Source organism: Megascapheus bottae, chromosome 1, assembly GCF_031878675.1.
Source record: "Megascapheus bottae isolate mThoBot1 chromosome 1, mThoBot2.hap1, whole genome shotgun sequence".
NCBI lineage: Eukaryota > Metazoa > Chordata > Mammalia > Rodentia > Geomyidae > Megascapheus > Megascapheus bottae.
In genome coordinates this window covers 59,862,401-59,881,021 of record NC_143509.1, presented here as the reverse complement: position 1 = coordinate 59,881,021, position 18,621 = coordinate 59,862,401, and the positions used below count along the sequence as shown (strand labels likewise).

The 18,621-nt window shown below is 44.0% G+C and overlaps 1 protein-coding gene across 1 annotated transcript; it reads right to left on the bottom strand.

The window, feature by feature from the left end:
- Positions 1-3,479: 3,479 nt before the first annotated feature.
- On the bottom strand, positions 3,480-18,327 carry B4galt4 (beta-1,4-galactosyltransferase 4). The gene is made up of 7 exons (XM_090345917.1): positions 18,220-18,327; positions 16,424-16,824; positions 12,255-12,487; positions 10,238-10,425; positions 7,727-7,849; positions 5,796-5,900; positions 3,480-3,914 (listed from the first exon to the last, which is right to left on the bottom strand). Exons 2-7 carry the CDS (start codon positions 16,674-16,676, stop codon positions 3,782-3,784), a joined length of 1,035 nt encoding a protein of 344 aa, XP_090202043.1. The 5' UTR covers positions 16,677-16,824; positions 18,220-18,327; the 3' UTR covers positions 3,480-3,781.
- Between the last annotated feature and the right edge of the window lie 294 nt (positions 18,328-18,621).

Here is an 18,621-nt window from a genome sequence, read left to right as displayed (position 1 = left end):
ATGTATAAATGCCATAAAAATATGTACCAGCCCATTAAAAAAAAAAAGGTGTAGGTAAAATGGCAAAGAAAAAATAAGAACACCTAAAAATGCAAATAAAAAGGGGTAGAAGAAAAAAATACAAAGAACAACAACAACAAAAAAAAGGGGTATTCTTCAGGGGTTTTTTTTGGGGGGGGCGGGACAGGAAACTTGTGTCTCCACTAAATTCGGGATCCAAACACTTCAGAAAGTCTTTTTCTCTTGTGATTTGGCTTTGCGGTTTTTTGGATCAGATTGCTTGATTGGGAAAACAAAGCTGAAAGAGTCACGGGAGTCACGGACGGCTTTGTTTACCAGACCTGTGGCCAGGAGCAGGGGATGGACTTCAGCAGCCCTGGGGCCAGATTTCCGGCTAAGGTATATCTGGGAAACATTTGCCCTTTAGAATGATGGCATTACGAGCACCACCTCTCAGGTTCCAATTGCTTTGGCAATTGGTCCAGAGAGGCCAAGGATCCACGTTTTTCTTTATACATGGAAGCTAGATTTAGCTTACAAACTCACAAGTACATAAATACATAGGGTGGCATGCAAACGTATACAAATGAATTGATTGAAGTATATAGATCTCAATAGTGTCATTCCTTTTAAGAGCCAAAATCAAAGTTCAAGAAAATAAAACTCCAGAGCCAGGAGTTTGTCCTTGTTGTAGAGTGCTTGCCTAACATGCACAAAGACCCGCATTCAATCCTTTGGTACTAAATACATAGAAAAAGCTAGAAGTGGGGTTGTGACTCAAGTAATAGGGCTTTAGCCTTGAGAAAGGACAGTTCTCAGGCCCTGAGTTCAAGTGCAGGACTGACAATAAAAAGAAAAAGAAAGAAAAAAGAAACAGAAAAGAAAACTCCAGGAAGTGGGTACTCAAATAGGGTGAGGTGTAGTTAAGGTGGAAAGGGTAGACAAGTGAAGAAAATAAGAGAGGGAAAATGCAGACAAGAATCCAACATACGGCTAGGAGTGTAGCCTGGTGATAGAGTGCTTATCTAGCATGCATGGAGCCCTGGGTTTGATTCCTTGGGACCAAATACTCAGAAAAAACCAGAAGTGGTGCTATGGCTCAAGTGACAGAACACTAGCCTTGAGCAAAAAGTATCCAAAGGACAGTTTCCAGGCCATGAGTTCAAGACCCAGGACTGGCAAAAAAAAATTCCTTAACCAGTTATGAAAGGGACTGATAAAGAATCCTAGCTGAAATACTTATTTGTAGAAAAGTAGAAGGTACAGTTCAGTAGTTTCCAACATAAAGATAAAAAGAGACTTGCTAATAACAGAAAAAGAGAAAGTGTTTTGTCATGCTTTTTACTACTTTCTGTTTCCATTGAGCAAGAGATTTGTGTTCTCAAACATGAATCCTCAAGTTTCCTAGTCAACTTTCTCCTCCATTACCATTCCACCCATGTCCAAGGAGCCACAGCCTCCAAATTGCTGACTTGAGATAGAAAGCTAGAGAATTATCTGGGGAATAGAACATGGGAATTTTCCTTATGTAATATACCATTAGCTAATCTCCAAAAAAAAAAAAGGAAACTCTTTAGTAAGATTTGAACAAAAATATGAAAAGCATGAGTGCTTAGTGTTAGTAAAGAAAGACAACTTCTATTCCTTCCATGGCATTAAAAGGAAACAAAAGTCAAGATCTCTGTAAACACGCAATATCGGCTGGACACAGTGGCTCACACCTGTAATCCTAGCTACTCAGGAGGCTGAGATCTGAGGATCAAGGTTCAAAGCCAGCCTGGGCACAAAAGGACCTGAGACTCTTATCAGCAATTAACTTCTAGAAAAAGGGAAGTGGGGCTTGGCTCACAGGTAGGGCAGTAGCCTTGAACTGAAGAGTTCAGGGACAGCGACCAGGCCGAGTTCAAGCCACATGACCCACATACACACAAAAAAAATGCAATCTCCATATAACATTCTGTCTGTCCTTTTCAGTCCTATTCTAATTGAGTGGTCACTCCAGACCTCCTCGTACTCATCCCTGTTTGGGAAGGAGTCCATACTGTTTACTGACAGGCACCCATTCATGTTAATGGTAATGATGACTGTCATGGAGCCATGACAAATTCAGAGCCCTTAGGACTTATCTACATTCTTTGTGTGTCCATTCACAGCGACAAACAAAATATTCTTATTGCTGCTCCAACCCAATAAGAGACTGAGTCCTGTTACCTTCCTTTTAATCCATTCCCCTCCCCAAGTAACTGCAACACTGGTAGCTTTTCTCCCAGATTATTACAGCTATCCGAGTGAAATGCCACAGTCCCAACATTCCAAAACTCTGGAGCTCTCAAGGGGCACACAAGACTACCACACAGCAAACCAGCTGCAGATCCACAGGCTGCCATGTTGTTCCTACTATTTTGTTGATTATAGTGAAGGAAGAGACACAGGATCAGGAAGACAACAAGAGCCTGGACTCACTCACACCTACAATCCCAGCCACATATGAGGCAGAGGTAGGAAAATCACAGTTCAAGGTAAGAGAAAACAAACTAAAGACAAAAAGACAGGGGCCATGGCTCAGGTAACAAGCACCAGGCCTTGAGTTCAATTCCCAGTACTACAAAAAAGACAAGAAACTGGCAAGGCCAGCCAATGAGACAGATGCTCTTCCTTGGAGCTATGTATACAAGGTAGTTAAAAGACAGGTATGGAGGAGAAGAAGAGAAGGATCAGAGACACCATGGAGGGTTTCCTTCATTTTTTCTGTTTTCAATTATGGATACTGAACCCATTTTTTTTGCCTCAAACAACAATAAAAGCCAAGACTGAGCACCCAAATCTTTTTCATATTTTACTAGAGAGGTACTTTGTAGATATGCTTGTAGTTGGTATATAGTATGTAAACTGATAATTCATTTCCAACATGTACAAAAATCATTTTATAAAAATGTCTCAAAAACTCTGGCCGGGAGTTTGACCTAGTGGTAAAGTGCTTGCCTAGCATGCATGAAGACTGGGGTTTGATTCCTCAGTACCACATACATAAAAAAAGCTGGAAGTGGTGCTGAGGCTCAAGTGGTAGAACTCTAGCCTTGGGAAAGTCCAAGGACAGTGCTCAGGCACTGAGCTCAAGCCCCAGGACTGGCAAAAAAAAAAAGTCTTAAAAACTCGTAGATATGGTGATCTCTGCTAGACTATTGCTGGCAGGCATATGGGAGCAGGGGGTATCCACTGTAAGGGACTGATAGCCACAGCCCTCCAAACACCTCTTCATTCCCAGGTCCGCTGCATCTCATTCTTCTCCTCTTCTGTAGCTTCCTTCTTACCCCCATACTCTCCGTTTCACAGATAACCAGGTAGAATTTTATAAAAAGTAACAGCAACACATCCTCGTACTGTGAGGAAGAGAACAATTCTGGTTTTCTGATACATCCAGCCATCTTATTTCCCTCAGCCTTTTATCCCATAAGTCTATTTCAACCAGAGTTCTCAAGTCACCTTCATTCAAGCCTTTATGCCATCTTTTCTAGACACAAAGTATTTAGTCCTTCAAGTACCATACTATAAGAGTTAACCCTTGACCAAAATGACTAATTTAAAAAAAAAAAGTCTTGTTGGAATGGTTCTACATTCCATACTACCCAGGAGTTCTCCTGAGAAAATGCATAAAGGAAAACTTTCAGCCCAATAAAGTAGCTGCAACAAGTTCTGAATATGTGACACTCAAGAAGTCCACCAGGATGAAACCATTGATCCAATAATCAGTTCTTCTAGACATCAGCAACAGATCTGAGGGTCAGGCACTGACCCAGAAATCCACCGTAATGTTAATATAAAGAGGGTTGTGTTCCACAGACAGTAATTTATATGAACAACTGGTCAATCCATCTCTTCTCCAGACTCGTGACACTTGATGTAAGAGCTTCATCCTAAAAACAGACAGAGCAAATGTGAATTACAAAACAAGGTTTGGACAGGTGTCTCCATTGGTTGTTTTTCTCTTTTTGCCTTGTCCCTAAATGCCTACCGGGCATCATAGTGAAAGAATGGTTTTTCTTTCTCCATTAAAGGTAAAAGACACCAATGATGACTATGTACTGCTATGTCAGCCCCACCTTTTCCCCCTCCCCCCATACCCATGAAGGTGCTGAAGATAACAGAGGTGAGTACCTACTCTCTAGGAGCCCCTCAGTATGCACAGAGCAGATGGATGTACCACTGACACAAGGGAATGTGTGCCACCGGGTGTCTACAGGTCTTTGGGAGTGAAGTTTCATGTCGGAGGATTTCCAATATTGGAGAAATAGTCTGTTTGTAAGCAGGGAGGGTATGTAGTTATCATAAGAGTCTCAAAAATGAAAATGAGGCCAGGGAGCTAGTGGCTCATGCCTGCAGTAATCCTAGCTAATGAAAAAAAAAAAAAAAGGTTGACATCTGAGGATGTCAGCCTGGGCAGAAAAGTCTATTCTTATCTCCAATTAACCACCAAAGAACCAGAAGTAGAATTGTGGCTTAAATGGTGGAGTATAAACCTTGAGCAAACAAAAAAAAAATTCAGAGAAAAGTACAACCAGGTCCTGAGTTCAAGCACCAGGACTGGCACAAAAAAAATATTTTTTTAGGATGAGTCCATGTGTAGAGGAAATGAACAAAGACCACCTAACTCCACCGGGGAGTCTGGGGAAGGAACAGAGAAAGTAAACTCTACTAAAGCTTAAGAGATACAATTTTGTTAGTGAAGGTGGCGAAAAAAGGAGCCTTCGAGCAAAGACAAGCTGCACAAACATGCAAAAGAACAGGACTAAGAAAGACGTCATTACTATGGGCAGTGCTGAGGGACAGGCAGTGAACTAAATTATTTCTAGGAGCTCAGCTGTGAAAACAACAGGATAGAACTCAAAAGCAATGATGGTGGAAGTGGAGCATGAGCTCAAGTGGTAGGAGTATCTGCCTGATTCTCAGATCTCAGCCTCCTCAACGGCTAGGATTCTAGGCATGAGCTACAGGTGGCTGGCAGCTCTGAGGAAGTTTTGTCAATTTTATTTTATATACGATAATGGTATTGGATTTTTTCTTAGAAAACATCTTATATTTTAAGGATGCATACTGAAATATTTATGAAATGCTCTGACATCTGCAGTTTGCTTCTAAATAATCCAGGGGGAGAAGGAAAAAAAGTGGAGGAAAGAAGATGCGAAACTCCGAATTTACCACTTGTTGAAGTAAGGGTTGTAGGTTGTAGATACCAGTCTCCCTACTCAGGTCTATTTTTTTTTTGCCAGTCATAGGGCTTGAACTCAGGGCCCCGACACTGTCCTTGGACACTTTTTGCTCAAGGCTAGTGCTCTGCCACTTGAGCCATAGCACCATTTCTGGCTTTTTCTGAGTATGTGGTACCGAGGAATTGAACCCATGGCTTCATGCATGTGAGGCGAGCACTCTACCACTAGGCTACGCTCCTGGCTCCAAAAAAAGACTTTAAAAATCATGACCTTTAAGTACTTGTCCAAAGAAGTTGCCATTTAACAAAGCAGTTTATGAATATACCTCTATCAATGTCACTCCTTTCAAAATTCTCTCCTCCCTGTCCTACCTGTCTTCCCTCACTGTTCTTAGTTTTGTAGGTTCTACCATAGATTCTTGCCTGAATCCCTCCCCTCACCGCTTTCCCCCTTTTCATTTGTCTTCTCTTAATAAAAAGCCTTCAGTAAACAGAACTGGCTTATCTGCTGGAATGCAGCAGATAACAGGTAATCCAGAGCCCGACTCAGGGACTCAGAGACCCAGAGATCCAGAGACCCAGGACCTACCTTCCCACATTCACCTCATTGCCTTGGTCTCTGGTGTGGAAGATCATTGTATATTTACCCACTTCCGGCTTGGGCCGAGATATTTTCATTTTCTGGAGTTCAACCCTAGAAAAATAACAGAGATTTTTTTTTAATCTATCCCACTTATCTTCTCCTACTGGGCATTAAAAAGAATCACCTGCAAAAGAAAACTTTGGTCTTTTTTAGAAAAAGAGGAGGAAGAGAGGAGGAGGAAGACAAAAAAACATAAAATTACAGATAATTCACATAATGTTAGTACTTGAGGCAATGAGCTCGTAAACATTCATACTGAGGGCTGGACATGGTGGCTCACGCCTGTAATCCTAACTACTCAGGAGGCTGAGATCTGAGGATCAAGGTTCAAAGTCAGCCATGGCACAAAAGGACCTGAGACTCTTATCTCTAATTAACCTCTAGAAAACAGGAAGTAGGGCTTGGCGCAAGGGTAGGGTGGTAGCCTTGAGCTGAAGAGCTCAGGGGGCAATGCCCAGGCTGAGTTCAAGCTCCATAACCCACAAAAAAAAAAAAGAATCATACTGAACACTTACTAATGAGACATAAAGGAGATATTACCGATTAAGTTACTTTTTTAAAAAATGGATTAAGTGTTTTAATCTATCCTGGAAAACAGAAAGATAAGGTTTCTCAGGACCCCTGTTAATGATGCCTTCTTGTAAAAATGAAAACAAAATGATCATTTAAGGTCACAAGTCTTCACACCCTAAAACTAGGTTCAAATCCCAAGTGTAATTTATCTACAACCCCGGTAAATCTACAAGTCCTATTTCAGGTCTGCCTGTTGTCTATCAAATGAACATGGTGATGCAGAGCTTACTTCAGAGACTCCAACAGCATAATTCATATGGAACGGGCTTCGCAAACTGTGAATGTTACTATGTAAGAGAGGAGATGGGCAATGTAAAATGTCAGAAAAAAATAGCCTATCCATGTGTTCAGATGATACTGACGAATCCATATAGCATTAATGAAGAGCCATTGTGAAGGTCATGGAAAAGATGGGAAAGGGATATCTCTAGACCTTGTTAGTCCTGCCCTAAGTCCACCAGACACCCTTGTATCCAGTCACAAACCATGGACACACAGGCCACTGCAAGTGGGGCCATGTGGTGCCCTTGACCTAGGAGATCTATTCCTTTCCACCAAAGACATTCATTCCAAGCCTCTCAACTTAGATGGAGGAGAACAAGCCCCAAATGGAGCCACTGGCCTCTACATGCCAAAGCAATGGAAGACAGTGAACCATCCATTCATTCAGCGTAGACACTGATTTCCCAAGAGGCAACAAGTAGGGGCAACATCAGGAGGATCCTGAAATTATAAGTCTAACATGAATAATTACATATTTCTAGAAGGAAAGTGCATCTAAAACTAGCCACAAAATCCTAGGTTCAAGGGAAGCAGGGGAGAGAGGAGGCCAATTAGCCTGGCCTTCTTCCTTTGGCCCTCAGAGTAAAAAGTAGTCAGAAAGAGTCTGGGAGAAATGACAATAGCTCAGCCAGGACAGGAGCTGCTCTCAAAGCAAGTGGAAGAGGCCATCCTTCCAGCATCAGGGTGTATAGCTCTTCAGAGGCTGTGACACGCCCCGCTCTGCATGCAGGTCCCAGTGCCAGCGTCCCCTAGGGCCGGAGGAGCAATATAAGGTTTCCATCAGGCCCTTGTCTATACCCTGAGCCCCGCTGTAGATGAGCCTTCCTCAGGCCTGAGCTGCCTGACAGATAGCAACTTGTCGTCCTGCCCTCCCTCCATACCTGGCCACTCTTTAAGCCTCCACCTGTAGCCTGGGGAGCTTTGGAGCTGGCACCAACAGAAACTTTACAGAAACCCAGGTTTGCAGAGCCACCACCACCAATGGCAGCACCCCATGGCAATAGCCTTTCTCGGGTGTTCACCTGAGTCGGAGGTCATCGTCTTCGCCTCCCCAGCCCCAGTAGTTGTTAGAGAATCCATTCACCTTGAAAAACTGCTCTCTGCTGAGGGCAGTAACACCCCCGAAATATCCATTGTAACGTAACCTAGAGCAAAAGGGAAGAGACAGAGAGAGGAAGCCACACTATTAGAACAAGGCCCTTCCATTCTCCACAGACACAGCAGCATGTCCAGCCAACCCTCCACCTCCCAGTGCTCCTGGCCTTTCCCATATTGCCTTCTTCCTTCTGTCTAGACAAGTGCTCACCTCTGCCCTTGACACAAGATGCCACCACCTGTGACAGGGCATGCAGGGGAGCAGGTGTCTCTTGTGACTGATACCTACAGGTGAACCACAACATCAGTTCTGCTGTAACAATCCAGCTGAACAGTAATGGCTGTGAAGGGGCAAGAAGGATTCTGAGGTTACATCTTGAGGTTCAGCATGGATGCTTCTTTGCTCCAGCACCTGCTCTGTACATCCACGCTCTACAAACCTCTTATCTCCGGGTCTGTTTTCTAGAGAATCTAATCTACCACTCCTGAGATTTCTGGCTTGGATAAGTAGGTAGAGGAGAGTCCCTTTCATAGCAATAAAACAGCAGTGAATAACATTCATTTTGAGAGGAAGACAGTCAATTATGTATTGGACAAGTTGAGTCTGAGATACCCAGAGAAATCTAGCCAGGAGGTATAGGACACTCAAGTCCAAGTTCTCAGGTGAGGAGGAGACCACAAAAATGCTCTTGAAAATAAGCTGGAAGTATGGTCCATAAAGACTCAACAGCTGGAGAGACCATCTGAAGACAATGCAGTGGCAAAAGGAGGGAGAAGTGGCCTGTTAGGCAGCAACTATCTCTGGGTTTGTTGACCTGGAAAAGGATTCATTTATTTTCCTACCAGTCCTGGGGCTTGAACTCAAGGCCTGAACACGGTCCTTGGGCCTGAGCACTACACCTGGGCTTTCTCAAGGCTAGAGCTCTACCACTTGAGCCACAGCACCACTTCTGGCCTTTTCTATGTATGTGGGACTGAGGAATCGAACCTGGGTCTTTGTGCATGCTAGGCAAGCACTCTACCACTAGGCCAAACTTCTGGCTCAATGATTGATTTTTAACTGGCTCTGGAATTGGCCTACGCATTTTTATTTATTGATTTTTGTTGGTCATGGGGATTGAACTCTGTCCCTGAGCTCTGGAGCTCAAAACAACTGCCCTACCACTGGGCCTGAACATTGTCCCTGAGCTCGTCAGCTCAAAGCTACCGCCCTACCCCTGGAACCACAGTGCCAGTTCCGGTTTTCTGGATAAGGGTCTCATGAACTTTAGTACCCAGGCTATCTTTGAACCCGATCCTTAGATCTCAGCCTCCTGAGTAACTAGGATTACAGGCATGACCCACCACGCCTGGCCTAGCCTACACATTTTAAAGGGTATCATGTAGTCATAAATTTCAAAAATGCAGTCATTTGTTTATTTGTAATAGGGAAGGGAAGAGGGGAAAACAGTGATGACCAAGATTTCTTTCTGTTGCGCTCATACTCGGGACAAGTTTCTGTAACTTCCTGTTGGTATGTGGCAAATGAAAACATGCCATGCTTCTGGGGCTGCTGGGACTGCTGAGTGAAGCTTCAAGGTGCAGTGACAGAAAGGTACCAGCAGAGGGCAGACAATTAACTGCTTGCAAAGGAACTGGCCTGCCAGTCAGGAACTGGCCTTTGTCCAGGATAGCAAAGGAGGAAGTAGATGGAAGGCAAACTTCTCCCTGGCATGTTCATGTGTAGAAGAATTTTTCTTAGCCATTATTTTCCCTCTGTTGTGTTGAGACACAGCTTTTCCTCCCCTAGGGACAGGGGCTGGGAAGAATGAAGAGGGAATGGTGTCTCAGTTGTTTTCCACTCAAGGCAAGCTCTCTTTCACTTCAACCACAGTTCCACTTCTGGCTTTTTTCTTTTTGCTGAGTGATTAGAGATAAGTCTCACATCTTTCCCTGACAGGACTTTCTTGTCCAGACTTCTTTCAAACCAAGATCTTCAGATCTCAGCATCCTGAGTTAGCTAGGATTACAGGAGTGAGCCACCATGTCCTACCTAAAGTGTCTTTGAAAGACAGGAACTTTTTCCTGAGGTCCAGGCTGCTAAGTAAAGCACTCCTGCCCATTTATACCCAAAACCCTGGAAAGAGGCTGCAGTCTGGGAAGAGATGGCAGGTCAAAATATTGGTCTATGAACAAATAGAGAAAAAGTCAGTGATAGACAGGGAAACTTGAAGAAGTTCTCTCTCACTGGTGTTGCAGGGTATAATGCTTGGGGAACCTTCTCTCCCGTTCTCCTTTCCTCTTTCTATCCTCTGTCAACTTCCTCATTGGACTTTTCTCAAATTGATGCTTTGCACTTCAAGGAACAATGGGCCATGTGTTCCTACTTCTTGCTTCCCTAAGACAGTCTGGATGCTACTTGGTACCCAGCATTCATACCATGGGGAGAGCCACCTTACCTATACCCAGTGCTGTTCCTGCCAACAACCAGGTGCTTGGGCTGCTCCTCGCATGTGTACAGGTTCAAGTCATTCTCGGGCACGAGGTCCACATCATGGAATATAAAGCAGTCCCAGTTTTCTTCCTTGAGAGCTTCCAAATAGCCCACGTTTAGAAGTTTGGCTCGATTAAACTTTTTCGTTCCAGCCTACAGAAAACAAAACTTAAAATGTGAAAGCCTCCTAAGCTAGGGCTTGCAATTCTTGCTCTCTTTGGCTCCAATTCAGGAGTTGGTGGTGGTTTCTGTTTTGTTGGTTGTGTGAGTTTGCATGTGCCTGCGTGTGTGTGTGTGTGCATATGTGTGTAAGGCCTAAACTCAGAGCCTGGGCACTGTCCTTGAGCTTTTTTGCTCAAAGCTGGTGCTCTACCACTTGAGCTATAGCTCTACTTTCAGCGTGGCTAATTGGAGATAAGAGTTTCACAGACTTTCTTGTCAGGGTTGGCTTTGAACTGTGATCCTCTAATGTCAGATTCTTACTAGCTAGGATCATTGGTGTAAGCCATCAACACCCATTGTGGAGTTGGTTTTATTCTTGCAAATTAACAAAAGACTAGACAAATAAAACTAAACATAGATCTTCCCTACAACCCAGCCATACCACTCCTACACATCTACACTCCTGTGGCATCACGAGCCAGGATATGATTAAAAAAAAAAAAACACCTGCCATGTTCACTGCCACACTATTCACAATAGTCAAGATGTGGAAAATGCCCAGATACCTCACAAAAGATGAGTACATCCAAAAAATGTGGTACTTATACACAATGGAATTTTACACAGCCATTAGAAAGAATAAAAATGTCATTTGTAGGGCAATGGATGAACTAGAAAAAAAATCATGTTAGGAGAGAAAAGCCAAAGAGAGACAAACAGTGAATGTTCTCTCTGATATACGGAAGTTAAATCTAAAATATACTGGGATATGATAAATTATATAGTATTCTAGATACCCACAGTGAGACCAAGAGAGGATACTCTTAGGAGAGAATCACAAAGGCCTAAGCACTTCCTCACATTCATATACAATTATATATATATATATTATATATATATATATGTACTGAAGTAAACTCCAAGCTACAGAAACCAAAGACTTTCTTAAATTTTTAGTTTTGATGGTTTTTTTTACCTTATTTATGTAATATTCACGTGTATATCTTCAAGAGGGTGGAAAGGAAGGCACAGAACTCAAGGGGAAAAGTGTGAAAAAACTGCAACAGAACAGCGCACTAGACATGGATGAAAGTGAATTATACAATTCATGGGTAGAGTGAGAGGGAACAGGAGAGAGTGAGGAAACATGATACTGTATGAAAGGAAATGTAATCACCACCTGACTCATGTAATTGTAATCCTTCTGTATATCACCTCTATCATAACAATAAAGTAAACATAAAAAATATTCTCCCCTCAAAAAAATTCCCACTGGGCACTGGTGGTTCATACCTCTAATCCAAGCTATTCAGGAGGCTGAGATCTGATGACCATGGTTTAAAGACAGCCTGGGCACAACAGTCTGTGAGACTCTTATTTCCAATAAATCACCAGAAAACCGGAATTGGTGCTGTGGCTCAAGTGGTAGATGATAGCCTTGAGCTAAAGAGCTCAGGGATAGCGCCCAGGCCTGTAATTCAAGCCCCACAACCACCAAAACAAAAAAAAACAAAAAACAAAAAAACCTCACAGACTTTCTTGCCCCAGGCTGGCTTCAAACCGATCCTCAGATCTCAGCCTCCTGAGTCGCTAGGATTACATGTGAGAACCACTGGTGCCTGGCCTATGTCATTATTTTAGGGCAGGAACGTCTCAAGGAACTTGATCCCTTGGCTTCCCATTCAGGAGCAAGAATTTCCTCTCCTCTTTTCAAGGATATATGGGGTACGAGAACTCTCCTCTAGTGAGAGTCTCATACTCCTTTACTCAAAATGGACAGAGGGCCACACGGCTGAACCCGCAGGGCCCCGGGCCCTCACCTGGTGGATGATGTAGATGCCGTAGTCCAGCTGCTGCCTCTGCAGGAAGGGGTGGAGGTGTTCCAGCAGGTACATCAGGTGTTTCTCCCTGTTCCTGTGCGGAATGAGGATGGCGACCTTCTGCAAAGCCTTGCATTCCTCCGGGTGGTAGCGGCCTCTGTGCACCTGGGGATTCTTGGCCTGGACGTCCTCCAGCATGAGGTCTGGTTTGAAGATGAGCTTGCTCTGACCTCCTGCCATTGACACAGGATACCAGTCATGCCAGGAGCTGTCCCCAAATGCCCTGAGACTACCACAGCCAAGTATTCAGCCACCACTTGGCACACTGTGAGGGCTTTGTGAATGTTAGCTCAAACTACAAGTTATGAATTAGTCACGAACTGCTGCCACAGAGTCACGTGACAAAGATAACCAACTGAATAACCAAGTAGCTGGCACTGGAGAGCACTGGCAAGGTGGGCACCTCTGCCTCAATCGGCCATTTGTGATCAGCCAACATGACCAGGACCTCAACCGAGGACTTCCTCGGTTCTGTTCCTTCTCACAATTCCAGAAGAGTAGAAGATAAAAATCCAAAGCCTGGACAGGCTTTCCCAACTCCATTTCCCAAGCTCCCTGCTTCTAGCTCCCTGAAGAAAAAATTGGAAGGAACCAGAAGCCAGTTTATCACCAGTGATGACAAACCATGTTCCAGCACGGCCAATGTGGCAGACATTTCCAAACAGCAGAGCACTGGCTCCGTGAGACCAGAAGCCATCTCATGGCTGAAATCCAAAGCTGTACGTGGCAACTAACACCAGACAAGGGTTCCAATATCAGGCTGAGTAAACGATCTGTGGCCTAAATTTACAGGGCAGGCTGACTGGGAAGATAGTGGCAGAGTTTTACCTATGGTCTGCCTAAGCTCTCCCTTCCACCATGCCTTTATATACTGTCCAGGCTATGCCACATCTTATTGCTTGTGCCCCCCTCTTCTGAGCAAGCAGGACTGCTTGTGTAGCAGTCTCCATGCATTGTTCCCTCTAACCATTTCAATCACGTTTGCCAGAGCTGCTTAGGATCAGACTCAAGTGTCCGCCTAACTTAGAACTGGGGGTGTCTCTGGCCAGCAGCACCCAGAGTAAATAGTCACTTGGCCACTCAGGAGACCAGCAGGCCTCCAAGAGCCTTCCAGAAGGGTCTGAGGGGGAGAGAGACAAAGATGGCTCTAAGTCATGCCTACTTTAGTAGGCAACAGGAAGAGGTGGGAGTTTTAAGAGAGACACACACCACAGGAGCCACTGCTTGCCCACTGAACTGTTGGAGACTGGGACTGTTTCCTGTGTGGCTTGTTAGTAAACCAATCACAAATTTTTACCCATTCTTTTGTACACTCTGGAAGAGCCTCAAATGGGTCTGATATCAACTAGATCCTTTGCTTGCCTTCTCATTGTCGTAACTGATATATCCTAATCTCCTAGAATATACTTCCAATCACTTCCTTGTTGTCTCCCTACCACCCACCTCCATAAAAATCTCTCATTCCGTTCCTTAATGACCTCTCAGGACATCACATTCTCAGTCTAGTACTTGCTCGGAATTGTGTGACGCCCACCTATGCTGGAGGAACGAGTGTACTGCTTAAATAACACGATGAGGAGTTTGAGCAATGTGCATTTTAGCAACTCATTTCCATGCCTCAACTTGTGCAACTTCTGAATGGAATACACAATCAAGAACAATGCTGGACAAGTGGAGAGAACAAAAAGGTAGTGAAATATCATAATATTTCATGGATCCATTTGAAAACAGAACTAAAACACTTGAGAGGATGAATGGGGTTGGGACAGATGGGGAAAGAGGGAAGGATGAAGGCATCAAGATGCACTGTACTATAAATTGACGTGCTGAATTGAAGTCCCTTTGTACAACTATTTAAAGATGATAAAGGTAAATTTCTTTAAAATTAAAAAAGAATGTTTTGACTTAAGTGGCAGAGTCCTTGGTAAGCAAATGTGAAAACCTGAGTTCAAAACCATAGTACAAAAAAACCAAAAACATAAAAAAAAAAAAAGCAGGCTAGGCAATGGTGGCTCACACTTGTAATCCTAGATACTCAAGTGGCAGAGATCTGAGGATTGCGGTTCAAAGCCAGCCTAGGCAGGAAAGTCTGTGAGACTCTTATCTCCAATTAACCACCAGAGAATGGAAGTGGTGCTGTGGCTCAAGGGGTAGGGCTTAAATTGAAGAGCTCAGGGACAGCACCCAGACCCAGAATTCAAGCCCCATGACTGACCAAAAAAAAAAAAAGAATAAAATTTTGACCTTCCAAGGACTCACTAGCGGACAAACCATGCCAAAATGAATCTCATATAAGTCTGTGATCAGGACTGGAGGTTTGTCCCCAGTGTTCATGTTACCCTACTGAATGGCATTTGAAGGTAGAGTCTCAGGGAGGAAGTAGAGTAAGATGAGGCTGTGAGAACCAAGCTCCTAGATGGGGGGGGGGGAGGAGAGAGAGAGGAGGGGGGGAGAGGGGAGAGAGAATATCAAGTAAGGCCACATGAGCACATGACCAGTCAGGGGCCTCCCACCCCCCCCTCACTGAGAACCCAATCATGCCAAATCCTGATCTTGGACTTCCAGAAACTCTCCAGAGCTGTGAGAAGGAAACACTCAGGATTTTGTTACAGCAGCCCAGGCGCCCTGAGACAGAGGGGCTTCAGTGTCTGCTGTGGCTGAGAACACCCTCCCTGCAAAGACCCCTGCTGCCCCACAGAGAGTTCTAGTCTATACAGAGAGGCCACAGCTGCCTGTGGGGAGGGGGGCTGGGCTGCAGAGCTGGGAGGTAAGTCCAGGTGTGTTCTGCTGGCTCACTGTCTCCTGGAAAGAAAGCAAGTGTGTGACCACCACATCATGCCTGGAGATGAACACAGATTGGGAAATCCAAGAAACCTTTCCATAAGAAGAAAAATCCTGCTGGATTTCTGGCACTAAACAGGAATCCCCTTGGCAGCCATGGATGGAGGAAAGGCACTGTGGAAGGAGAGACCACCACAAGAGATGTATTTGTAGAGTTGATGCTGGAAAACAACAACTGCCATGCTCTGGAAAATGAAGAAGAATGAGAATGACATCAAATGAGCAGGGTTTCTTCCTATCCAAAGTCCTGTCCTCACTAAAATCAGCTGCCTCTCCATCTAAGGTGAAGGATAGGCAGTAAAGGGAAGTCAAAACATATATATGGGATTGCATAGGCCCGTATCTGTAATCCCAGCTCAGGAGGCTGTGATCTAAGGACCACAGTTCTAAGCCAGCTTGGACACAAAAGTCTCTGAGATTCTTATCTCCAACTAATCACCAGAAAACTGCAAGTTATGCTGTGTTCAAGTGGAATGCTAGCCTTGAGCTGAAGAGCTCAGGCAGGGACAGTGCCCAGGCCCAGAGTTCAAGCCCTATGGTTGACCAAAAAAGATAAAAACAAACACACACACTATTTAAGAAATAACACTAAACACAATGCTGAAGTGTTTAGTCCCTGCCTCTAGAAACATACTTTTTCCCAAGAGGAGTCTCATAGGTCAACACACATGAAGGCTTGAATGAACTTGTATTTTTCCCCTTACAGCTCCATGGGAACAACCTGCCCAGGCTAGCCTGGAAATGAGAGTGGAGGAGAATGAGTAGAGGAGATACCCATTACAAGCCAGCAGCCCAGATCAATGGACTCCATTGTGTGCTTCTGAGATGCCAACAGCTGGGTCATAAAACCAAGTATGCACACAAAATGGTATACAGCATATGCCTGAGAATGATCAAACTCAAACCACAGACACCCCTGTAAAAGAGCTCATAAAAGGGTGAGTAAAAGGAACGCCCTTTCCCTCATACACAGCAATGCTTCCAATTTGTAAGACCTCAAAACAGTAAAAATAAATAAATAAATAAATAAATAAATAAATAAAAAATTTAAAAAAATCTAGTAGTGTTTAGGATCTTAAAACCAGGGTAATTACCAAAAGCAGCATGGGAACTCACAGCATTCCAGTGACTTTCCAGTTCTTAGTATCCAGGCCAGACACATTCACTTTTTGATATTTCACCCAATTGGACACTACTGAGTTCTATAGTTTTCTGGATATGTATTCAATAAAAACTTTGATAATACTTCCAAAAAAGCAAACACTCACGGAGGTTTGGAGACACAGAAGGGCAGCGGTCAAGTTCAGCTTTTCTCAAGGATGCTTCACTGGTCCCACGGTGCTCCTTCCCCAAAGTGATGGCCTTATTGAAACTTGCAATGAAACTCTTGGCTCTGGGAATCTCTTGAATAGTACCCACGAAATAGTTACTTGTGGCCCACCCCACCACGGTCAGGCACAAGGTCAAAAGCAACAGCAATCGGAGCTTATAGGAAACATGGAAAGGGACGCTGAAGGCCATGTTCCTTGATTCTGTAATAGATTATCTCTGCTTCAAGGCAGATACAGGTGAGGAAGCTTCTAGCCGAACTTTTCCAGTCTACGAGGAATGTGATGATGACTGACAATACAATGCCATCTTCTGCCCAGCAGTTCTGTTCCAACGATCTCTTAAAAAAAAAAAAAATCAATCACAAAGACCTTGCAGTGTGGGATGCAAGGTCTATATAGAATGGCAGAAAGCGAATACATATAGTTTTATATTTATGTATATTTTATGCCTATGGTTTTATGGCATAGTCCCTTCATAATAAAATGAAATTTATCAAATAAGAAGTAGGAAGGTAGGGATATAAGAAAGATAATAATAATAATAATAATAAAGGAACAATCAGCAATCTGCAACACAGTTTCATACTAATTGAAGGGGAGTACCTCTGAAAATTTACTTCTAGGATAATTTGAAGGAAAGCTAGAAAATATTTTTTTTAAACACAATTAACTTATATGAAAACAGAGGTTAAGCTTGGGGGGATGGACCACAAAAGAGAATATTTGACCCAATTAAACATTACTATAATCTATGTTTAGAATCCTGTGAAAATATCATAGAAAGTCAATAATAAAGGTAGTAAAAAAATGAATAAAAGAAGGGTTATTTGTACAATTGCTCTTCATCAGACTGGAGTTAAATCATTCATACATTGATGTCGTAAATTCTCATCTGGTCTCTTCCAGGAAGTTTCTAGGATTGCACTAGCCAGAGTTTGTTTCAGGGTAGCTGGATGCCAATACTCCTGCTATGCCACATGTCACAGGGTGGTGGTCACACATTTGCTTTCTTCCCAGGAGACAGTGAGCCAGTAGGACACACCTGAACTTATCTTCCCAGCTCTTCAGCCCAGCCCCACTCCTCACAGGCAGCTGTGGCTCTCTGCACAGACTAGAACTTTCTGTGGGGCAACAGGGGTCTTTGCAGGGAGCGTGTTCTCAGCCACAGCAGACACTGTAGCCCCTCTGTCTCAGGGGGCCTGGGTTGCTATAACAAACCCCTGTGTGTTTCCTTCTCACAGCTCTGGAGAGTTTCTGGAAGTCCAAGATCAGGATTTGGCATGACAGGGGGTCTCAATGGCGGGGGGAGGGGGAGGGCATGACTGGTCATGTGCTCATGTGCCCTTACTTGATGCTTGCACTCTCTGTCTCTCTGTCTCTGTCTCTGTCTCTGTCTCTGTCTCTCTCTCTCTCTCTCGCACACTCGCGCACACACGCGCGCGCACACACACACACGCGCGCGCACACACACACACACGAATGTGTGCGGACATAGCACGCAATATTGAGACCTAGATTTCACATCTCTTGTATCTAGGAGCTCCTTCCTCACAGCCTTATCTTACTCTGCTTCCCTCCCTGAGGCCTCAACTCCAAATACCATCCCGCTGGGATTGTGGCTTTAATGTACGTGAGTGCATGGAAAGAGGGACACCAATCTTCAATTCTGTGGGATGAAAACTTTATACTCCCTATTTATACTGAGAAAATGAAGGAGAGATCAGGTAACTCACCTAAAACATCCGAGGAATGAAGAGTGGAGCTGGGGTCTGAGCCCAGGTGTCAGTTCTGAAGGCCTTCTGGTCACAGCTTCACATGGACTGACAGTCTCTTCTCACCTGGATGGGTTGGGGGGCAGGGAAATGACTGACACACTCATCTAAGGATCCCTGGTGGCCTTCTAACCTCTCCCACATCTTCCAGTCCCTTTCCTGGAGACTGGAAGTCTGTTTCCTTACCAGGTGAACACAGTGAACTGGCAGGTTGCTGAGGCCAATTAGATAAGACTTTATTACAGGAATCATAGATATTGGGATTTAGTGATAATGATGTACAAAAAAAATGCCTTGGAAAAATCTGGATTGGAAACTACTATTCTTTTTCTCCCCACTTCAATTGCTTTTTACATCAATTAT

Bases quoted from the DNA above. Each gene is read 5' to 3' on its own strand.
- B4galt4 (XM_090345917.1), bottom strand. From the start codon at position 16,676: ATGGCCTTCAGCGTCCCTTTCCATGTTTCCTATAAGCTCCGATTGCTG. The intron at 5,901-7,726 runs GTGAACACCCGA...TTATTTTTCTAG, and splicing joins GACGATGACCTCCGACTCAG to GGTTGAACTCCAGAAAATGA. The intron at 3,915-5,795 runs GTAGGTCCTGGG...GTCTGTTTTTAG, and splicing joins AATGAGGTGAATGTGGGAAG to GATGAAGCTCTTACATCAAG.